This window comes from Tinamus guttatus, unplaced genomic scaffold (genome assembly GCF_059628265.1).
Source record: "Tinamus guttatus ecotype Peru unplaced genomic scaffold, ASM5962826v1 Tinamus_guttatus_pri_ptg000208l, whole genome shotgun sequence".
NCBI classification, from domain to species: domain Eukaryota; kingdom Metazoa; phylum Chordata; class Aves; order Tinamiformes; family Tinamidae; genus Tinamus; species Tinamus guttatus.
Window position 1 is genome coordinate 6,059,059 of NW_028288742.1, and position 23,401 is coordinate 6,082,459.

A 23,401-nucleotide genomic window follows, 5' to 3' on the forward strand; every position below is an offset into this window, starting at 1 on the left:
ATCTTGGCCAGCTCAAGGGGCTGAATCTAGGACTTCCACTTCACAAAGTATGACTAAAAAGAGCCATTATAATCTAATTTGATTTCCAGAGTAATATTCATGGGCTTATCCTCATCCTTTGTTCCTGTCCATGCCGATAGGTATTAACAGATGATTCTGATGAAAGCAATACAAGGCTCAGTGGAATAGCAGTAAATTAAAAAAAAAGCTGTGTTTTCTAATCCCCATCTACATATCAAAGAAATTGAGCCAAAGCAGTAACGTCCTGGATAAATTTAATGAGACTTTCATGCCAGGTCCATATCTAGAATTTCCCAAGTAGAAGTTGTCAGGAGGCAGAGGACACCTGGATGTGTTGTACAGAGGGAGAAATACAGTTACTCTTTAGTTATACAACAGAAAATGGTGCACATCTGGCAGCCCCAAACTATACTAGCAGCTATATCACTGATACAGAGACTTGTGGCAAATGTGTTTGCAAAAAGGAAAAACAAGCTGAATCATTAAAGATGTCAACGTTCTGTATTTGTTCGATCCGGGAGCTAAGCACAGGCCACGGATCCTTGAGAGGACGTGTAAGATGCACACATGCTGCCAAACGCCCGCCAGCCATTACCACACGTGTTCTGCTTCACATTATGGATAGCACAGATTATAAAAATACTTCACTTCAGTAGTCATTAACATAATTTGCATCACTGCCAAAGAAGCACTGAGCTGTGTGAGGCTTTTTCTTCTCTCAGTGTCACAAATACAAAAGCCCCAAAGAGGCAAATCTGAGTTGAAACACATATAAATGGAGAGTATTTACTGCTAGAGAAGGAAGGAAACAACCTTATCCAAACCCACTACTGGACTGCAATGAAACACAAATCATCAGATTCTTTCTGTCTTTGAGGTGAAAGCTTTGTCTACTGCTGCCTCCAAATCCTTGCAGATTGAATTTTGTTTTGCTGATTCTTTTTTTCTCCCAAACGAGCAGATCACTGCTCATGCACTGGGGATCATACAGGATATTAATGGGAGTTTTGAAACAAGAAAACTGTGGGTACTGACAAACCTGCAAAAAGGGCGGACTAGTTTAAAACAGCTGTGCTCACCGTCTATGCCAGTTCCACTGGGCCTAGTGGTATAAAAAGACAGGCTTCTGTGTGTATTTGACATTATCCTTGAGTATAGGGTGTCCGACCAGCATGGGAATTTTGCACCATTTAGGGCCCCTCTTCCAGATGGGCTTTGCAGATCTGACGGACCAGCGGGTCAGGTACCTACCAAAACAGAACACAGACACGTTTCAATTTGAGCTTCAACATCAAGAGGTTTTCATTTAAGCAGAATGGCCACCCTAACCTCCCCACGTCACGTCTTTCTGAAAGGAGGCAATGGCCATGGACAAATCTCTCTTGGCTCAGAAGAGACCACTGGAAAATGTGGTTTTCCTTCTGGGAACTTCTGACCTGCACCTCTTTATTGAATCCAATGGCACCTGCCGTGAGTTCCAGTATCATGAAATAAATCTGGGCCAGTCTTCCGGGCTGCTGGCAAGTTGTCCATCTGTCCATCTGAAACCCTTCATTGCATGCAGCTCCAAATCTGAATCTATCCAACATGCAAATTCTTGAGAACTGTCATTTCAACAGCTGGCCTGAATAAAAGCCAGTTACAAAGGCTGGGCTCAGTATAAAATAAACTCAGTAATGGCATTCATTTACTTGCACTGGATAAGCAATTTTTTTCTTCTGCATGAGATGGGATTCTGCTCTGGTTATGTATTTTCATACGCCCAAGTTTCCTTTATTACTTCTGTACAACACTCTTCCAGCTTGCTGGTGCAGGAAGGCACAACCTGCATATGTAAAAGGTACTAGAATGGAGTGATCACAACTGCAAATCCTTGTGAAGCGCAATGGCTGGCAAAGAGCCTTTGTTTTTTACCATCTGAAGTTTTGGGCTTGGCTTGGCAAACAGGAGGGGGATCTCAGATCCAGAATCAGTTACTGGAAATCCTACCCGCTGGCTGGGTGGCCTGGAGTTTTGTTAGGCTTTAAATCTTTTGCTACCAATACAGAGAGAATAGTAGTCCTTAGAGAAAGAGGAGTCTTTTCAGACAAAAAAAGAGATCCAAAGTAAAGCCCTCACGTAATCTGCCCAAACAATACTTCAACAAATTAGAATTTGGAACAGACTGATAAACTTTGTCCAGTGATGTTTGCATGCCTCTGTTGAGTAATCCCATAGTCTTAATGTAACCTCAATCTGTCATCCTCTCCCCACAGAGCTGTTACCTTTTATTTGCATCATGCAAATTTGAGATATGAGGAACTTTGGACAGAGACCACATGTAACGCGCTGTTCCAAGGCACTTGCACGTGCTCGAGACCTGCACGGAAGGCCCGCGATGCCAGGCAGCTACAGCCCACACCGCTGCAGCACCTCTTCCTTGAGCTCTTCTTCCTCAGCACTCTTGAACAATACGAATTGGAAAACGAACCATGCTTGGGGGTTCCAGCCATTGAAATTAAGCCCCTTTTATTTTGTACACAATCAGATCGTAGCTTTTGCTTTGGGGAGTTTAAGATAGTCATGACACTCAGAAGCAAGAGCAGGAGAGATAAGGGAGAGAGCATGGAACAAGATCCATCACATGCATGCATTAAATTAGTCCCTTTTGACCTTTATATGTTATGATGTGCATTAGTGGAATCCCTTACATAACAACATTAGGACAGGAAGCAAGAGAGACTCCAGTCTCTAATTTCAAATGCAGCGGGAGTTTAGAGATACCAGAAGCAGCTCCCTAGTTTGGAATTTGGCAAGGAACTGAAGTCGGGCAGCTTCCCTTGGGAGATGTGCAGGGGCAGTGGACAGGTGTGTGGGCCCAGGTCCTTCTTGCATTTCCCTTGCAATACGTGGAGGGCTGTAGTACGAGTTTTGCTATCACAAGACTAAAGTCACAGCGAAGGAAGACCAAAATCCTCAAATCCCCAACTTTAAAGCGTCAGTGGCCAAGCACCGTTCTGTTACGTGACCCAAGGCTTACGGGAAAGTGCGTCTGTGACAATAAATGATCTCACTGGGAGAGAGGTGAATGTGTGAATGGGAGATGCACATCAGCGCTATGTGCAGGTTTAGGCAGCCAGTGGCTTTTTAAGAAACCCCTCTGCTTCTGTGTGGGGACTGGAAGTGAGCACCCGAATTCTGCATAGGAAGGAGGATTTAGTAATGGCCTGATTTTAAAGCTTTTGTTATTTCTCTTTTGAGCAGGTCTAATCCAGCCCTCTGGTCCAGGCTTTTGGCTTCCTTTGGGGACTGCAGGCTGGGGCTTTTCATTGTTAGCTGAAACAGACATTTGGACGCTTTCCCTTCCTGAAGCACATTTGCTCTTAGCGCTTTTAATACTTGCTTTGTCCCAACCTCAAACTTGTCCTATTTTGTTTGCCTTTTTTTTTTTTTCTACCTCGATTCAGCAAAAGCCTGATGCCTGGGAGCAGTCAGTCTACAAAGTTTCTTTTCCTTTTTGACTAACTCCAGTTCCTACTGTTTCACAGAACTTTTTAATTTTTTTTTCTTTTCTTCCTGAGAGTAAAAACAACCCACAAAACTCATACAAAAACTTCAAAACATGTTGCCTAATGCAAGATTTTTCTCTAAACTCTGCTGTCCATGTAAGGCTGTGTTTTGCAAATTTGTTACACCCTTTTCTAGCCAAGTCACCCAACCATGCCTTGCATCCAGCCACTTAGTTTGTCTTGCAGCGTTTTTACAGGGCCTGCAAACACACGCTGGCAGATGGTCTGAATTTTCTCAACCAGCTGAGGGCTGTCAGGACAGAGCCTCCACATGGATACCAAAAGCATCCGGTCTGCAGGCTTGAAATCCCTTATCTCAGGGCACAGAGTTTTGTCCCCTGGACAAAGAGGGTCAGAACTGCTCATGTCAGGGAGCAGCAGCTCGCCCCGGGGCCCTGCTTCCCCCTCGAGTGCAGCGGGACGCCAGGCAACAACGCAGTTGCACGGCTCACAGGTCTCCTTAGGGCATGTGCAGGTAGTCCCACAATCTCCATCACCCCTGTCTGCGGTGCTGTGAGCAAATCTGCTTCCAATCCTGATGGGAAACGGCAAGCCATGAAAGGTGTGGAAGCAGCTGCAGCTGGGCACCTGCGGTCACTGTCATCGCCTGAAATCTCCATCCTAGTTGGAGGTCAGGTTCCTAAGATTCACCCAGTAAGCAGGAGGGCTCCAAAGCACTGCCCACTGCTTCCCAGTAGCTGGAGACTGTTGCTTAGCACACAGGAAGAGGCACAGGGCTCCCACACAGCGGGTAAGGGAAAAGGCTCCCACACGGGGCAGCTGCACCCTGCATGCAGCACAGGCTGAAGCCAGGTAGGTGCCGTTCAGGGCTGAACTTCTGAACCCTGGTTGAACTTTTCAATCCAGCTCGTTTGGATTAAGAGCAAAAGGCAGAGGGCTACAGACGGCGCAGGAAGCACTCGATCAAAGCGCTGGCAAGACTGTCTCCTCCCTGCCACATCCCTTCCCAGGACGCCTCTTGGCTTCACTCACCTGCAGCCTCTCTGCTTCTGAGTTCACACACTGCGCATAGCACAGCTCGCATGCAGGAGAGAGAAACCACATGCTGCTGGAGTGCAATGCCAAGAGCACGGAAACCGGACTCTGCTCCCAGGGACTAAAGGTGTCCACAGTGCCCGAGAACTTTGTAATTCATGAGTTCATGGAACCTGCCTCCTCCCTAGCTCATGGCAACTTCTTCAGTTCAGGAGATGGAGGAGGGAGGAACTTGGCTACTACCCGGGCCAATTTCTGCTCTGCCAGGAAGAAGCTGATAATGAAGCAGCAGCTGAGCAATCGAAATCATGTACTCCATAATTTACAGTAACCTCTTGCTGACAGAGCCTGTGACATCCCTCAGTCCTTTTGATTTAACCAATATTTTAGACCTGCCAGAACAGAACAAGTGCTGTATTTACATTAAAAGAGCCCTCCAGATGCTGGCCTGAACTCAGCGACTATTCCAGAGAATTAGTCCACACTATCCATCCAGCAACATCCACCATGCTGGGAAGAAAACTGTCGAGCTATTCAAGTTTTCAGTCCTGAAAGCTAGGAGAGAAGTTTGATCTGGACAGCTTCCCAAATGGTTCTGGTGTGTGGTAGTCTGCAAGCTCACGACTGCAATCTGAGAACAGGCTGTCACTCTGCATGGTGCTGGTGAAATCCCTGGGAACTTCCTCAGCCGTACAGGCTAGCAAAAATAGTTTGTTGCTGCAGCATTTAACTGGAACATGCCAGGCAGGAGCACAGAGACAAAACTAAGAAATAAGGTCAGGAATTTGTGAAAGGGAAGTGTCAGGCTGAGCATGACAAATTTGCTTGTGGATTTGTCCCTCATACACAGGGAAGACCTAGCCTAGGCCAAACACAAGGAAATGAACCACAGGGAGTAATTTTGCAATGTCAGGGAACAAACCTAAATGTTTTCCATGGCCAAATTCTACAGAGAGATGTTATGGAAGATAGAGGAGAGAAAGGTAGACAAAAGAGCTTACAGATTATGTGGGTACTCTGATGGCCAGATTTCTGCAGAAGAACCCATAATCAACAAAGCATTTGTAAAGTAACACAGTCGAAAACAAATCAGGTATTAAGCCAAAAGGCAAAGAAACAAAGCCCAAGAAATGAGATATATTGTGGCAAGTGTCACCTGGGTAATGTCCAGACTACAGTGGGGAGAAAAGACCAGGGGCAGTGGAGTGCTCCCCAGTTTATTTCTGATCACACATCTCCTACCTCCCCAAGACCAGTGCTTGGCTCAGCTGACTATTCACTTTCATATTGTACCTTCTTCTGCAGTTCTCAAACTTATTTTCTGTATTATATTACGTTCTGGGAGATGATTACATACTGTGCTGGAAAGTTGCATGACCAAGAACAAGTCAGGATCTGCAAGCCACCACTTACCAATGCAAAGCAGGGAAATTCTTATCTCCCTGCAGGGAAATCTGAGAAAGTGTCCAAAGTTCATGGAGTGGAGACAATGCAACCACTTCAGAAAGTAGAGCAGGAATTCCACTTTTTGGAAAACATTGAGTAACCACCATAAAAGCATTTTCTGGAGGGCAGAGCAGGCAAGGGGGTTCTGAGTGATACAGCCACCCTTTATATCATTAGATCAACTGCAAGGCAGTTCAAGGCAACTGAAACTTGTTAAAACAAGACAGTTGGCTGACAGTTGCAGGTGGTGGCCTGTTGCATTTTAATTGCTGACAAGACCTCTGCCAGCCAGGAGCTGACACTGAATCCAGTGTGTCTACACCCAGAAACTGTATGTAGAGCTTAGGTCTCCATTGTAGCTGAGGGGCTGAGCTCTGACTCCTGCCAAAAGCTGCCCTCCCTGCAACAAATCTCCTTCATCCTCAGGTTGCTGTGAATGAAATCTGCCCCTAAGGTTATCTTGGGCTCCCATCTCAGCTCTTGGCACTCTAGTAGCTGAAGGTACAGTCTAATATCAAGAACCAGCAAAAGATCCTTCAGCTCCAGGCAAGGTTTTCTGATGGAAATCTCACAGAAATGTGTGTGGTAACATCCAGAGTAGACTTCTCCAAAGTCCCTCCATTAAATAAGTGAATGAATAAGTTCAGATCAAAGGATTAAACATACTGCTTATCTCCCAGTACAGGGCAGCAATGAGAGGAATTTCAGGGCAGAAGGGATAAGCACACAGAAGGACAGGTAAGACTGAGACATGCTGTCCTGTAGCAGGGCAAAGCTCTTGGTGTCACAGTCTGGCACAGACTACATTCCTTTACAGGGCTCTGCCTATTCTTTTATCTTGCACCAGACCTGCTATTTTAGGACAGTATAGCAGGAGCCACGTGTCTTCTACATGCAAAGCTCTCTTCCATGTGCAGTGCAAGCCCTGAAGGCAAGAGAATGAAAGCAGGTAAGTAAGGGGGAGAGACAGCAGGAGTGGAGCATATGTGAGGGGGAATGGACTATGTTTCCAGTGTACTGGATGCTACTAGTCACCGGGGAGAACTACCCGTATCCATTTGTTTCCTCTTCTCTCTTCTCTCTTCTCTTCTCTTCTCTTCTCTTCTCTTCTCTTCTCTTCTCTTCTCTTCTCTTCTCTTCTCTTCTCTTCTCTTCTCTTCTCTTCTCTTCTCTTCTCTTCTCTTTTCTCTTCTCTTCTCTTCTCTTCTCTTCTCTTCTCTTCTCTTCTCTGGCCCATTGCCTCATGACTCCTACAAAGCCCAGGAATTAATGCCTCTTCAGGCAGAGCAATGGGAAAGCTGCTGGGCCAAGGTTTCTGGTTCTTTCATGGATCATGTTGAAAAACACTCAGTCAACTGGTGGCAAGTCAACAGCTCCACCATGCTCCAGCAGGGTTGCTTTGGATGTGGGAGAAGGCAGGGCCGGAGGAAAGTACATTTCAACACGGTGTGCACAGTAAGTCCACTGGACTGACTGATGGCAGAGCTATATAGTCCTTGCTGGGACAGGCTCCTTGCAGAGCCTTTTGATCTCTTCACAAACTTAGAAACCTAGTAGAAAAAAATGCCATGAAGGGACATGCTCAGTTAGGTTGGAAGTCCTGCTATTACACCAGAGAGGATGTGAGAATGACCTGGTAAAGTTTTTACAGCACTGAGAAAGGCAGCTTGTTCCACTCCAAAGTTCCAGCCCAGTCTGCCCCTGCCAGCTCTGTGTTGCCTTTGGCAGCACCACAGAGTGAGCGCTTCCCAAATCAGTATGGACTTACAGAGGGTTTTAGAAACAAGTACAGAGGCAGAGAGAAGGTAAACAGAGAGAAGACATTTATAGAGGAAATTTGTGGTTTAATTCCCAAAATAAGTACTGGTTGAGTATGTCCAGCATGGGGACACTCTTCAGTCCTGTAAGGGCCACCTTGCCCATCAGGCTGGAGGAAGGAAGCAAGGAGCGAGCAGGGGAGCATTTCTGAAGTGCCCCTGCAGTCCCTCCTGGCTAGAAGACTCACTTGAGCACTTCCATCCCCACCAACAAAACTCCCAGTCTGATTTCTTGATCCCATTTCTTGTCTCCATACAGATCCTTATCTTAACTCTGCCCCCATCCCAGCTGCTGTGATCCCTTGCTGGGAGGACAAAATCAAGCGTGGTGTGCAGAGAGACTAGCACTGCACTAGGGAGGGCTTCTGTAGTTCTCTCTGAACTTGCTTTCAGAGGTATAACACATCTATAGCATAGCAGAATGTATGTGGAAGTATCCATCCTCTGTTCCCACACGGAACAATTCACAGGAGTTGGGGCATTAGACCTGCAGCGCTGGCGCGATTCCAGCAGGATTCAGGATTTGCCATTTCCTGCCCCAACGTGCTGTGTGGGGCTGCTGTGTGAATGCTGACTAGCTCCTGTGCTCCACCCCACAGCTGCCAGAGAGGCACAGGGGCTGAGGAAGCCCAAAGACTTTGACGATGCAGCAATGAGAAGGTTATCAGAGCTGAACTACGTGATGGCCACAGAGCCAATTCAAAAACGGAGTCCTCAAGTTTGATCCTCCCTCACACCCCGTGCGTAGCCTGCTGGCATCTCGGGGACATGCCCAAGAGCTCCCCTCACAACTCAGCTGCGGAGAGTCAGACCTGACAGTCAGGGGCCTCGGGCTGCCCCGAGCCTGGAGGCCTCGGCTCTCCCAGGAACAGGCCCGTGGCCTCTGGTAACCCCTGGGCCGGCTAATGCAGGGTTCATAAACTGCTCTGACATCCCCATGGAAACCGAGCGTGAGCTCATAAACAGGGGATTAGCACCTCCTAACACCGAGCGGGCGCGGGAGGCTTTCAGCGTGCCCACCAAAGGCCAGGGGCCACGCAGCCCCCGGAGGGGGAAGAGCACAGGAAGGGCAGGCTGAGGGCCAATTACTAAGCCCGTGCAGACGGAGAGATGAGGAGGGGGCACACAGTGAGGAAGGCTTGTGACAGGCTCCTCATCCTCCAGCTCTGGGCAGGTGCCCATCCTGGGCACCCTCTGTGCTACCCGCTGTGTGTTGGGGGTTGGACTCCATCACTGGGGCATCCTTCTGTGACAGCCCTGCTAGTGGTGAGGAGGCCAGGGCAGCTGAGGAAGAGTGGGCATAAACCATAAAGAGTGTTTTAGCAGTAATATAAAAAGTGTTTTAGCAGTTTTAGCTCTCTGTGGTGGTTTGAATGAGGTGTGGTCTGTCCTTGTAACACTGATATAAGAACATGGTGACACATAATCCTTCTCCAAAATACTATCCATACTCCTTATGGGCCTGAGGCTTGCTCTACCCAGTTACAAGGAACTGCTTTTCCTCTTCCAAGTTAATTACAAGAAAAGAAAAGTTGAAAGACAAGTCTATTCACCTGTTGAGCTTGGGTTTCTTGGGAACATGTCCTTCAGGAAGCCGAGGCCTGTGGTTTGGCAACAAACCTGAGACAGAAAAAGAAAGGTGTGAGAAGTTTTTGCAGGGCCTCCTTGCCTCTGCAGCATCCAGAAATTACTTTGCACCTTCCCTCATAAGCCAGGCACCACAGACCTCTGCTGCGACAGCCCGGCAGAAACTCAAGAGCACTAGAAGCTGTACTGCCTCTTTAGTCAGTGGGGAACCCAGACAGAGGCAAGCAAGGAGGTTCTGCTAGATAACACTGTGTTTGGGAAGTAATACACAGCCAGAGGCACAACCACTTGGACTCACTGAACAGACTTTTAAAGAGCTCAGGGTGTCTAGTCATATCCAGGATGAAAATACAACTCCTTAAATTCTTCTTGAACTATTTAAGTTCACTTAATTAGGACTCAACTCAGGTACCAGATCACGATAGGCAATCTGGTATCCTGGATTCTCAGACTAGGTCTGCCTGGGACCCATTCTCAGGATAAAGCAGAGATCTTCATATGGCAGAGGGTAGACAGGCTCATGCGATTAAATGGGGTAGAAACTCAGGCTCGTGCTAAAGCAAGTAATTTCACAAGCTGATACTTAATCATTAATTATTTCAAACTGATCCCCTTCCCACATGTTTGTGCAACAGTAGGCTTCTCTACAGGGATAAATGTCTGCTTCTGAAGCAGGGGACAAGGCACAGGAAGGAGAACAGGGAGTTCCTGCTTGACTTTCCCATCCCAGCACTTGATGTGTAACGAGTTTGCTGACTGACTGGGCAATGAAAACTCACTAGTGGGGTGGGAGACCCTCTGGACCCCCAGTACGGAGTTTATCTGAGGAAGGGGCGAGTACCTGCTCGGTGAGCCATCTGCACGCAGACTGCAATCTTCTTGTGCTCCTCCAGACAGAGGCCTGTGACCCTCCGTGGCAGCATTCCTCCATCGGAGCGGATGAACTGACTCAACAGCAAGACATCCTGAGGGATCAAGAGAAGGGCAAACCCATCAGTGCTGCAGCTACTTAAACCGCTGTGATTCTTAGGTGTTGTGCTGACCCTCAGGCTGTGTACAGAACTCAGAACAAAGCAAAACAAAACAATAATCCCTTCCTACGCCTTTTGGCTGCAGTTTGACAACAAGTGGCTTGCGCTTGCCGTCACTCTGCCTGACAGCGAAGCTGAGTTAGGTCACTCAGATGGTCCGAGTCTTCCCCTGACTTCACTAGTGTAAACACATTATGTCAGCTGCAAGCTCTGCTACTTCACTGTCCCTTGCTCCCAGATTCTCTCCAAGATAATCTGTGTCCTAGGTACTCAGGCACAGTTACACAAGACCTACAGATGGATAGTGTTTATCCAACTTGAAATGCCATCACAGCTGCTATCCTAAAGGTCACAGATATGTTAGATCACCTCTGGCCCTCTCCATGTTTCCTCAGAGCAGGATTGTTCCCTGCTATCTATTCTTCAGTCTTTTACCCAGTTTCCCATGGTGGAACTTCCCTCATGTCTCTCTGGAAGGGTGGAGAGCAGGGAAATGCTCCAAGGTCTTGTAGGAGAGAGCTTTTCACAAAGAACCATGCTGTGATGAGAAAGACCTAATTGAATAAATCAGGGAAAGACCTAATAGAATAAATTGTTGTCTTAGTCTCTTGCTTGTGCATGCATTAGGTGGGGCTGTTAAAGCCACGCTGGGTGGATGGTGTGCTCAGGGCAGGCTGAGGGTTCAGCTGGGATTCAGGGATCATTTAGATTACACTGCTGTTGACCATTCATATTAAGAGCTCTAGAAGTACAAAGCCTTCTTAATAAAAACACAATTTAAGGGATTTCTAAGATAATATCAAAGAGCCAGTACAGCAAATTTTTAAACGCAGCAGAACAGCTGTGGGAGAGGGTACCATTAACCACATAGTAAAACAGCGTGATGTTCAGATACACACTAGGCATTTCCACACACGACCCAGCTGCTCATACGCCCCTCAGGCCAACAGCGGCAGGTCCCTGACATCAGCAGAAGTTGGCCAAAAGGGCCTCTGGAGACGCTCTGCTTGTTTTTCCCCATCTGTTAACAGACTTCATGCTGATTGCGTTTACTTTTCTGTTCCTGCTGTAAACATTTTTATAATTGGCGTAGCTGGACCACGCAGAAGCTGCTCCCAGGCTGGAAGGGACCGGCCTGCAAGCACCTCCGCAGCATGAGAGGCAGGTATGTCAGTTCTTAAGCCTCCCTGGTCTGGGGCAATGTGGGAGAACACAAAGTACTTGTGGCTCTGCACAGGGGCGACCCTGACTCTGCCGCATATTGGCGAACCTGCCTCCATCCCATATCTATTCTCTTTTGCAAGGAAGTCCCCTAGCTTCATTTACTGCCTCCATAAAGGCAAGCAACCACAAGCCCATAACAAATGAACATCTAGAAAACCCTGCTATCTAGAATTCATACATCCATCCCTACAGCTCTGAAGTTGGCCACAGAAATTCAGCAGGACCTTCTCATAATCACTGATTCTGACATACTTGTAGGATGTCATACACGTGTGAGTTTTGTTTTTTCCACCCTTTTTTTCCAAACTCACCCCCCATTTCTATCATCATCACATACATTTTCGCTCTTCCCTTATCTGGCTTCCTTTTTACCTCTGCTTGTCTAAAATTAATGTGTTCTGCTTTTCAGATCCAGTTCCTTTGAAAACAGAATAGATTAGTAAACTTCCTGCTGATATGAAATGCCTGATCAATCCACATATGAGGTGATGTTGTATCCACAGAACAAGAACAGCACAGCTGGGCAACTCCGAGTGAACTCCGGAGAGGCCATCTATGGGCAAAAGGGAAGTGAAATGTCCTCGGCCCAGTTACTGCATGGCCTTGCCAATGGGACCAGCAATCCAAGGACCAGTTAGTGCCAGCTGCGTTGGCGGACACGGGACCAAAGCCAGACAAGCAGTCCAAGGGCACTGACTTTCGGCCGCTCCTGAAATGCGCTGGATTAGACCCAGGAAACCCGGGCAAGACTCAGTCCCATGTTTTTCCATCTTAAGCCATCCCGTTGTCCAGATTAACAGCTCAATTTGCCATTTAGCACAAACATCTCACTTCCTTAAGTGAGGAACAACTGTTCAGTTCCAAGTGCCTAGAAGGAGAAAAATCTTCTAGAATTTTCTGTTAGCCTGTTGTATTCCTCTGTGGGGAAGAGGAAAGAGGGAGCTGATGGCAAGTTTGAGGCCTTTCCAGTTTTTGTAGCTGTGAAAGTCTAAGTAGACCACAGCTCTTGTGCAGCGCCTGGGGTGTGTGTGGTCCAAGTGCTTTCTCATATTACCACCACACCTCATGGAATCACAGGGTTGCTATCAAGTGTTTCCATGCAAACAGTGGAGGTGGATATCTCTCAAAGACAGATATTCTCTTTTCCTGCCTGTGAAGAAAAAAAAAAAAAAGGAAAAAACATTCTCTGTTATCATCTCTGACCAACAGCTCACCAGCTGACCACCATCTCTTGTGACAGTCATTTCTTAACTGAGTCATCTATGTGCTGCAGCTCCAAATCATCGCTCATGCTGTTTGGCTTAAAATGCTGCAAGCTGGACAGAAGGTTTGTCCATTTTTGAAGATCCCCACAGTCAACGTGCCAGGTGCCTCTCCCAGATACTCGCACAGATGCATCTTACCGCAGGGAGAACGCAGGCAGGTACAGCCAACTCTGTGGGGCAGCTGTGGAGGGAAACGAACAAGGACGCAGAACTGCCTGAGAAAAAAAGAATGTCTGGCAAGTTCACGTGGTGCCGTCATGTTCCATGAAATTCACATTTTGTGCTAGGACAGCCAAGCCTGCGACTACGGATTTGCTTTAATCACTGGACAGCTCCCAAGAGGCTGGACCCAGATTCCCACCCCTGTAATCTGCAGCATTTGATGAAAACAACTCGGATTGAACTGATCTAGGGCTAATAGGCAAAACTTGCACTTTGGTTTTCCCTACTGCCAAAGGAATATGACATATTTACTGCCTACTCAGACTAATAACGTTTGAAGTGGATAAGGGGGGGAAAAAAGGAAAAACAAGTTTAGCCCTCACCTCTAAAAGGGTTGGGTAAACTAGATAAACAAAACACTATGTGCAGCATATTCTTGTGAATGGACGGCAGTTGAAATGCATACATAGTTTCTGGAGCCACTTTGAAACCCAAGATCCTTGACTAGTTACCTGCCTTTCATTAATATGCCCCAAGAAAGAGCTATTCTGCCTATGTAACCAAACTAGTACTGGGTTGTACCAGACAAGTCTGTCAGTCACTATTTCATGTTACAAAGAATATGTTTTTTTCACCCCCCTTCTTACTCCTGGGAGTGTCTCCAGGCATTTTGTAACAGGATCGCAGGTTCTAATCCAGTCACATCCTGACAATGACCAACATCCAATGAATACGACATGGCCATGAAAAATCAACTGAGGTCTCTTTTCTGTGGATAGACATCCCCAGGCCATAAACAATGGCAATTTGTACCATGGGCTTCTTTATTCTGAACTTCAGTAGAGACTAAAGACTGAACAGGCAATGACAACTGCTGCCCTCCACCTCAGAGCTGAAGCAAGTGGGAATCATGACCTGCTAGTGCTCACAATGCCTGTTCAGTTGATTAATAACTTGGGAGACATTGGTCCCCCAGTTCTCTGACAGCTAAAGTAACTCATTATGCCACCACTTTAGACTGGGCTAGTTGTACATGACAAAAGGAAAGTCCTATGAGGTCATACTATCCAGCTCCCTCAGGGGCTAATTCAACATTTCCCTTTTCATGGTGCTCGATTCTGCCCAATTATAAGCATCCCAAGCAAAAAAAGCTCCCACTTTCCCTTCTATGCAGCTACCTGATCTCAGATTATCAAATTATAAATCCCAAAGGAACTACCGTGATCCATTTATTCTAATCTCTTATCAAGCAGATTATGTTGTATGAATGAGGACACAACCTCAAGAAAAATAGCTGTTCTTAATTTAAAGACTTTTAAGCCAATTACAACCACTGGTAGCTATACTGTGTCACTGTTTAATTATTGACAGTTATGTGTCTGCACTTTACTACTTTACTATTGGAGTATTTCAAGATTCTGCTACTCATCACTGCTGCAGAAAAAAAAAAAAAAAAAAAAAAAACAGCAGAGATGGCTTTTGTGCAGAAAATGGGAGAATTTTATTCACTTTGACATTTCCAAGCCTGAAAATGCATGACTGGTACAAAACATTCACACGCATAAGAGACTTATTCAAGTAGAGGAAGCAAGCTGCTCCAGAAATGAAGTTTCTCCTAATTCCCACTAGCCCCAGAGAGGAATGCTTCAAAATACTGAGGTAGGAACTTTCCACAATTCTGATTTATCAGGTCACAGTGCTCTCTAGCTTTTTGTCCATGTTGTCCTCTGTTCTGCAGCAAGAGTAGCAGGTATGTATGTCATCAAGATGTATAATACCTTCAAAACTGACATGACAACCAGGAAGGACACGTTCCTAGCTTCTTTGTCAAGAACAGAATTTATTAGGAAAAATTTCAACTCAGTAATGATTCTCAAGATTCCAGCTAAAGGATCTCTGTTATTATTTAGTTTTCTCTTGCTTCCCTAAAGAAATCAAGAATTAAAAACCAAATTGAACTGGACTTCGGAAGAAAACGCATAATCTTAGTTCCCTGCACAAACACCTAAGGCTCCCAATGTCACATTCTCTGTTGGAACCAACAGCCTACTTCTAACCCTGAAACTCAGGCTCTGCAACACAACAGAGTTGCCTAAAACCACTTCATTTGTTCTCAACAGCCTTGTTATTCCTATCTGTGGCAGATAGCAGTAAAATGTGAGTATTAAATTTCAAAAATGTAGTTCAATCTCACTGCTCATTACATGCCTGGGCATCAGTTTATAGTCTCTCTGGGCTTACCATATGACTCATGGAGCGTTTGCTGGAGATGTGTGGACAGCTAGCTAGTTTAATGATGCTGTTGACTCCTTGCGTTTAAAAGTCACATGAAACTAAATTAACCCTAGAAATATACTTCCCAGTGTGAATAATCTGTTTTGATCACAGCCAACTTCACCAATTAAGAAGGAGGAATCTCTTGAAAGAAGTCCCTGCATTCACACATAGGCAGTACAAAAATGGCTTTGTAGTACTTTCCCCTCCTTAATGGTATTTGCCATTTATTCTGGTTTATTATCCCATGAAAATTCAGTGTATTTTTAGCTTTCCCAGTCTTGTGAAAACCAGACCAGAGAATATTAAATACTTTCTCCCATTCTCTTTTTCACTGTTCAATATCATACTCAGCCCTAGTTTGAATCATTGACAACATTCACATCCTAGATAACGTCAGTTCTGCAACACAGGTTCTGAAAGACACTGATTTGCTACTTCATTTACATCTCATATCTGTTGTTTCATCTGCCTGAAGCAATTCTGAATATTTTGCCTGGGACTAGTTTTGTACTTGCATTCTTCATAACTCATGAGTCATAAATAATCCTATCCAGCAGGTGATTTGCGCTTACTCCTTCAACGTCGTTTTACTAAGAAACTGTCCACATTTAAGTTACCAAGTAATAATCATCCAAATCATTCTCTTTCCTCTCTCAACTGTTCAGTATTTCACTTGCTATTTTCAAAGCATTTGGAAATTAATTCCTTACATTTTTGCAGGCTTTTACAAAATCCTACAAGTGAAGTAATATATTTGTTAGGTAATTTCCAAAAGGTTCTGAGGGCTACTTGCAGTCCAAGCTTGCGGGTCTGTAACTAATTCAACACAGTTATTTTTGTACCTGTTTCTTTTGCTTTGCAGTGGTCATTTTCAATACTGCCAGTACTGCCTAATTACTCAAACATAACTTTTCTCTTTTTTGTGTGTGTGTGTTAGGACTGCTTAGTCATACTGCAGCCAACCTGGCTTTTAGTCCTCATTTCTTCTCATTAGTGGACTTGCTTTCTCACAAGTTTTTCTTTTCCTCCAGATGTATTTGTATCTGTATCCCCCCCTAATCCCATTGGCATTAACTTATTCTGCATTTTTTTTGCCTTATCTTAGTAACAGCATGTTCCTGTCTGGTTTGCTTCCTTTCCACTTCTAGCACTGTGTTTTCAGCCTGCAAGGCGGGCACTTCGTCCTTTTTCAAACTTCGTGTTTGAATGACCTCTTGTAAAGCTACATTCTACATCTTCTATCTCATTCTCCTTATTCAAAAGTGCTCTCGACTGCTGTGCTTTTGTTTAAATGTAGTAAGGGATTTCCCTGACATCTTCCACATTTAGTTTTAACGACCATCTTACTAGTTAATAAACTTCTCATTAGTAATTCCTGCAAAATACTTCAGTCAAATTAAATCTGTTTTTCCTTTGCTGAGAGGGATGCCAACATGTATGGTCTCCTTCACATCCATCAAAAGCTTTGAAAGGGATGTAAAACAGTTACTGCCTTAGTGGACAATGACCCAATGAGCATCGGCAGTGCTTTAAGACATACAATGGATCTAGCCAGGTCTTTTGGCCTCTTTGAAGTCAGAAGAAACTTCCTTCAGTTGACTAAATGCTGTTTTCCAACTGGAAACTGCTAGGGAGATATACAGTCTCCTTAGTTCAGATGGCCAGCTAAAAGGCACATGGACATAACTGCAATTGATATGGGCTCCTCCTCCTTTCTCAGGAAAAATTCTGAAAAAGACTATGGGGAGAAAACTGTAATTTCCAGGATGAACCAAAGAAGTCTGGATGCCTACTATCAAACTGAGCAGTTACTATGTAGAAAGCTCTTATTGCACCCAAGAGAAAAGGAGAGGGGATTAACTCTTTTTTACTACACACAGCAAAACAAGAGAGGGGCAGGTTGCACTGTATGAAGATCTGACAGCATTTAGCTAGTTATGGGGATGGGGAAACTCTTTGCCATCACACTTACCACATAATTGTACTTATGCTTCAGGTTCCAGCGACAGATGGGACACTGGCCCGAGGGGTTAGGAGGAGTTGGCACCTCAGGATCCTCTATAATTCTCCCTTCAATCTAAGAAACAATTCAGAGGATAAAATGATCAAGCAAAGATTCCATAGTGTAGACCTCTGCATGCACCTGTGACTTGAGGAACACCTTTCATTGAGTTCACAATATACAGATCAGTATTTCACAGATGTTAAGGAGGCGGTGTCTGCATTATAGAGCTCACGCAGATTCACACAGATCAAGCTCTTTGGACATACACAGACTATGGGTAAAAAAAAAATAAATCCAAAGGGTACAGAAGATCCATTCGGTAAGTTCCTATAGACGTTTCTTTAAATGCAACTACTTCAAAATCAATACAAAGCACTTGCAACATTTGCCTGAATTCCATTTGTCGCAGTAATTGTTCAGATAATTCATTTTAAAATTGTAGTAACTCTTGAGCAAAAAGCCTTAAAAGTGTGCTGAGAATATGAGAATGTCAGAGCAGTGGGTGGACGCTGTAGGCCAAAATACACAGAGCATTTCTAGATTATAAAACACTAGTAGGGAAAAATCTGAGCAGAAGTCAAATTGAAGGAAAGTCTGTTAAAAAGGTGTTTGAGGGATTTAATTTCATCTTAATACACCAGTGGTTTGTCCAGTTTAATTCTCTAAAAAAAAAATCCTTTGCTTTTAGGAGAATATTTTACAATCACTTCTATATCACTACACATTGGTGACATTTAAAACTCAGTTTTCTTAAAAGTAACAAGCAAAGAAATCTCAAAGTCATGTGTGGGAAGAACTTGAGAAATTTGTTTTCTAAATGTGGAAGCATTATGAATATCAAGTCTATATATGTGCGGGCATGTCTTTTTTTCCTCTTTTTCTCTGAGAACTTATGAATAGAAGCAAGGGCTCTCTCAGCTTACAGCTTAATAGAGAGAAAATACAATCAAACTCAGCCAGATTTTCTCCAGAACATTTGAGCAGTTTCAAACAGTCACATTAAAAATAAGAAATGGCTTTTGGACACTAACTGTCAGCCTCACATAGTACAAGAAAACTCCTGAGATACAGGAAAAGAGAGGCATAGAACATAACGTGGAAATGCTATGCCAAAGTCATTCCGTTATGCCAGGGTTTTACATGCAGCGGAGAGCTTTAAAATTCTAGCGCAGAGCAAGCTAAATCTGGATTAATAGATTTGTTTTGAGCAGCAAAGAACTTAAAACAAATCCTGGATATCTAATAGAAGCCTCCCAAACTTCCACAGCATGCCATGTTACTCTTTAAGAAAAACTGATTTAGATCCAACTGTTGCATTGTGCATCTGAAAAGCTGGGAAGGGAAAAGATTTTCCCTACGTGTGTATGGGACACTGGTATCCAGCTGAGCTGTCAAAACCACTTTATAACATGGAGGTATCTTCCTTGGCTAGTGCTGGCAAGATGGAATGCTATTTATAGTTGAAGCATTCTCAAAATCACAGAATCACAGAATGCTTAAGGTTGGAAGGGACCTCTAGAGATCATCTAGTCCAACCCCCCTGCACACGCAGGGTCACCTAGAGCACGTGGCACAGGGCTGCATCCAGGCGGGTTTTGAAGATCTCCAGAGAAGGAGACTCCACAACCTCTCTGAGCAGCCTGTTCCAGTGCTCTGTCACCCTCACTGTTAAGAATTTTTTCCTTAAGTGTCAAAAAAGGGAAGAACGTACAGGTTTAAGTAAGCCTTCTCCTCGCCCACCTCCCACCAGACAGTTTTACAGAAGGAAAAAAAAAAAAAAAAACTATGGAATATCAAAATATAGACTAGCCTCTATTTTTTATTCATGGGTGAAGTTATTTTCTGGGAAGCAGTGCAGGGATTCCCTCAGGGTCTTGATCATGGCCAGTCTGGCTTCAGATTGTACTTTGAGAGCAATTGCACTTTGGGAATAAATAAAGGTTCAATACAGGTCAATATCAGCTGTTCCTGAGCTAGATTTCAGAGTACAGTTTTGGGGGTAACTATTTCCCCACCTACTGAGGACTCTCATATTTTAAGTCATTCGGTTTTTATTCTTCTGTTAAAGAACTATGAGGGAAACTGCAGGAAAATAAGTGCTCTATATCCCCTGTATGCTGATGGAATCCAGATTTCCCTCCAATTCATTCATCTGGTTCATCTCAAACACTTCCTTTAATGCTGATAAAAGCAAGAGCACATAGGATGATGAAGATACTGAAAAATCTGATGTAGTGTTGGTAGAATAAGTGAAGTGACCGGAAGATATGCTAAGAAACATATCAGCCCTTTAGTCCATCAATTCACACCATCTGTTCAAAATTTTCTCATCTTCGGACACTGATGCATCCTAGATTGATGTTAGGATATTTATTATACAGTGGAAATATCCAGATCTCCTCTCTGCTTATACAACAGACTGAGAAGTTGAGAATTATCTTTCTAAAGGGTTCAGCTACTGCAATGCACACCTTTGTTCATGCCTAAATTAATGCACTAGATCTGTGAATTATAATTTATTTCCCTTTTGAAACATGAATTGAATGGAAAATACAGCAAACCACTATCCCCATCCCTCTTTGCTTCTTGCCCCTTTTATTCTTTTATAAGGAAACACTTCTAGCAAAAAAGGTGTACTTTGCTGGCTTTGGCCAAAAGAGTTTTATACTGTAAGTTCTTCTCTAGGTATCTGGAAAAAGATTAGTACTTATACACTTGCAAGGGAGAAAAGACTTTCTACCATATCTACTCTTACTTCTTAAACTTAATTTTCTTGATTACCGAGATGTCTTGCTAGTTTCAGAGTTTTATAACTGATATACCCCAAAATATAAGTAACCTGGTCTACACAGGTTTCAAACAAGACAATCTTCACTAATCTAAATACGGACAAGAGGAGATTCAGACTTTCAAGGGCATGCATGGTCAGGGGCTATGTTTCATTAACAAGCAAAAACCTACCCCCCTCTTTATTATATACTTACAAATTACAATTAAATGCAGTGTTTTCTAACATTTTAAAACACTTATTTCTCCACTTACCCTTTTGGTGCTTACACACTTCAAAATACCTGCATTACTTGTTTCTAACAAAAGTATAGATAGCTCAACATTAGCATATGTAATGTGAACTGAATAATTTGATCATCTTATTCCCCCCATAACTTTTATGCCTCTTCCAAAGACTACAAATCTTTTGATAAAGTGCTACAGATCAGACAGTGTTAATGAGGCAAAATTCAAATTCTACTGCTTTACTTGTTGTATTTCCTGTAACTGAAGAAGACAGTAGTTGTAGCTAAGAAGATGCTCTTGGTTATCCACTACTTCAGAAACTTAGTTGCATTTTCAGAAGCATTTCCCTTATAGCATTTAGGGCTTTGCTTTGCTGATACCCTTTCAGAGAAGAAGCACACCACCCAATAGGGTATTTAATGCAGACTTTGTATTATCTACAGTCACGATGGCACAGACAGAATTCCACTTGATTAGGGAGTATAACACACATCCCCAAAAAACAAGCATGTGAGTGTGCGGGAGACACAGAACAACCCCCATGGTGTTGCCACCGAGGTGGAGCTGGCAGGGAGCCCTGCTTTGCACCTGCCTGCTGAGCTAAAGGAGCAGCAACTGCCCTTGTCTCGGCCTGCACCTACACAAGGTGGGTGCACAGGTCGAGCCGCCAGGTGGGTGTCCACTTCCGAACACTTCCCATCAGGGCTACCAGGATTACCAACCGCAAGACAAGGCGGCAGGGTGTGCACATGGTGCTCACGGGAGGTTCTGCTCATCTCGTCACCTGGAAGAGGGGCAGATGATCCGTGCATTTTGCAGCCTGGCCATCCACCCGGCCACCTGCAGGCACAATGCAGGTTTACATTGGTTTGGTTCTCATATCCTAGGATTCCTTCCCATTCGTCCTCTCTCTCTGGGGACTCCCGGAGCGAAACAGGAGGTGTCTACCTTTTTGAGTGAGGAGAAAGCAACAGTAGCTCTTGGAGAAAGGCAGACTTACTGTGGTCGTGTTGCCCTCGGTCACTTCCACAACTGCAATTAAAAAAAAAAAAAAAAAAAAAAAAAACGAAAATAAGATTCACTCCGGGAAAAGCGAGCTTGCCTTGGAGAACGAGGGAAACAAATCTATAGAGGGAGGCCCCACTGCCTCCCCTAACGACCTCTCCGGCCCGCAAGGAGACGCGGCGGGGCAGCACGAGGGGGGCAGCCCCGGCCCTGCTCGGCGCCCAGGGCCCCGGCCGGACTCACCCTCCCGGAGGCCGCGGGCCGGCGGCGAGAACCGCGCGCTCCCGGCGAGGCCCGCGAACAGCCGCCGCAGCCCGCTGCGCAGCACGCCGGGCGCCGCCATCTTGGCAGCGGCACCGGCGCCGCTTCCGCCTCCGGGGCGGCGCGGGCGGGAAGGCGGCCCGCCCGCCTGCCGCCATTTTGGTGAGCGGTCCGGACCGGGGGTTGTCCGTCCGTGTTCAACATACTCTCATCGGGACACCTTTATTATTATTATTATTATTATTATTATTATTATTATTATTATTATTATTATTATTATTATTATTATTTCTCTTTCCATTTTCCTCAGCGTTTTCACATGCGGGAGTAGTTTAGAGGTGGGACAGCACTTGTTACCCTTTCAGCGTCCCCCTTGTAGCTGAGGCTGCTGTCAGCCTGTGGCAGCTCCTTGTTACGGAGGCCTAAGCTACCGCCCTGGTGTTGCTCCCCAGTCTGTGCTGGGGGAGAAGGAGCAGAGGGCAGTTTGGTTTGAGCTGGTTTGCAGGAAGGTTTCTCTGCCTGGATGTTCCCAACACAGGCTCAGGCTTCAGGGATAGGTCAGGACAGCCACGGAGTGCAGCAAAGGGGCCAGGCTCAAATCTGCCCGTGTGAGATCTGTGTGTGCTGGTGCTGTGCAGCTCGCAGCGTGTCCCTGCACTGCATCATGTAACTGCAGCCAAAATCAGAAGCAGTCAAGCTGTATGCATTAACGTAACCCCCAGTTGCCCTAGTTTAAAGGATTTCGGTTTTGGCATGAATATCACTTGTGGCGGTTTTCAGGTGGCTTGTACTTTCTGGGGGGTGGGCTTTTTCCACCAACTTTTTTAGCATGCCTATATCTCTTAACTTCTTCCTTCTGCCTTTAGATGGAAGGAGGGAGAAAAGGAGAGTGGATGGCATAGCAGAGCAGTCATGGTTTAGCCTAGAAGTTCCTGCTGCAGGAGTGTATGAGATGTGGCTGCGGATAGCAACAAAAGTGATATTTTCCATTTTAGATGGTCTTGCTGCGTCTCCATGAGCGGCTTTTTGGCATATTGGAGGTTGAGTTGAACCATACTCAGTATCAAAGGCCTTTGACTGGTTTTCCAAAGTGCTTGGTGACTTTCTTCTTGTCATTTAAGTACTTTAAAAGTGGAAGCAGAAGCTGGAAGCAAAACTGATTGAGAAAAATGTTTACAGCTCGTGTGTGTCTGCAGTCATTCGTGAAATTCTCTTAAATCAGAGATCAACAGTGTTCATGCAAAACATGAGAGCATTTTTTCTAAGTTTCTAGGTAAAATGTGATTATAAAATATAAACAGTGATGTAATTGTAAAATGCAATAATATAAAGCAAAGCGTGATCTTGCTACTCCAAAATGCGTTCCACCTCCTTCCTCAGGTTTCTTACAGTTTTTATAACCCGATTCAAAAACACATACTTCTTATACCCATAAGTGGCATGGGCCCAGAGTTTTTTCCTATAGTTCATGCTACACCCAAGTGGTGTGATCTTCCTGTAAGCCTGCAGAACAGAGCCGAAAGGAAATCAATGCAAATCTCTTCTTTGGCAGTTCTAGGCACTCAGCGCGGGGGTTTCCCAAAGAAGTGGGATCGGAGGCAGGGTTTTTGTGCAGGCTCTTGTGCGCTGGGCCAAGCAGTGGAGAGAAGGTTATCTCCGTTACAGAGCAAACAAATGCCAGTGGAAAGACCCTTTTCTCTCCTGCTGCATAGTACTATATAGCTGTTTCTAGAAGCAGGGT

At 44.9% G+C, this 23,401-nt stretch overlaps 1 protein-coding gene across 2 annotated transcripts; it reads right to left on the minus strand.

The window, feature by feature from the left end:
• Positions 1-258: 258 nt before the first annotated feature.
• MRPS18A (mitochondrial ribosomal protein S18A) lies at positions 259-21,748 on the minus strand. 2 transcript variants are annotated; one of them, XM_088524238.1, is made up of 7 exons: positions 21,643-21,748; positions 21,395-21,426; positions 17,347-17,451; positions 10,257-10,380; positions 9,382-9,448; positions 1,101-1,268; positions 259-346 (listed from the first exon to the last, which is right to left on the minus strand). In XM_088524238.1, exons 1-6 carry the CDS (start codon positions 21,740-21,742, stop codon positions 1,124-1,126), a joined length of 573 nt encoding a protein of 190 aa, XP_088380364.1. In that variant the 5' UTR covers positions 21,743-21,748; the 3' UTR covers positions 259-346; positions 1,101-1,123. The 2 variants fall into 2 exon arrangements, with proteins under 2 accessions (XP_088380364.1, XP_088380363.1); XM_088524237.1 differs by lacking the exon at positions 259-346 and having other exon boundaries at positions 1,010-1,268.
• Positions 21,749-23,401: the final 1,653 nt, after the last annotated feature.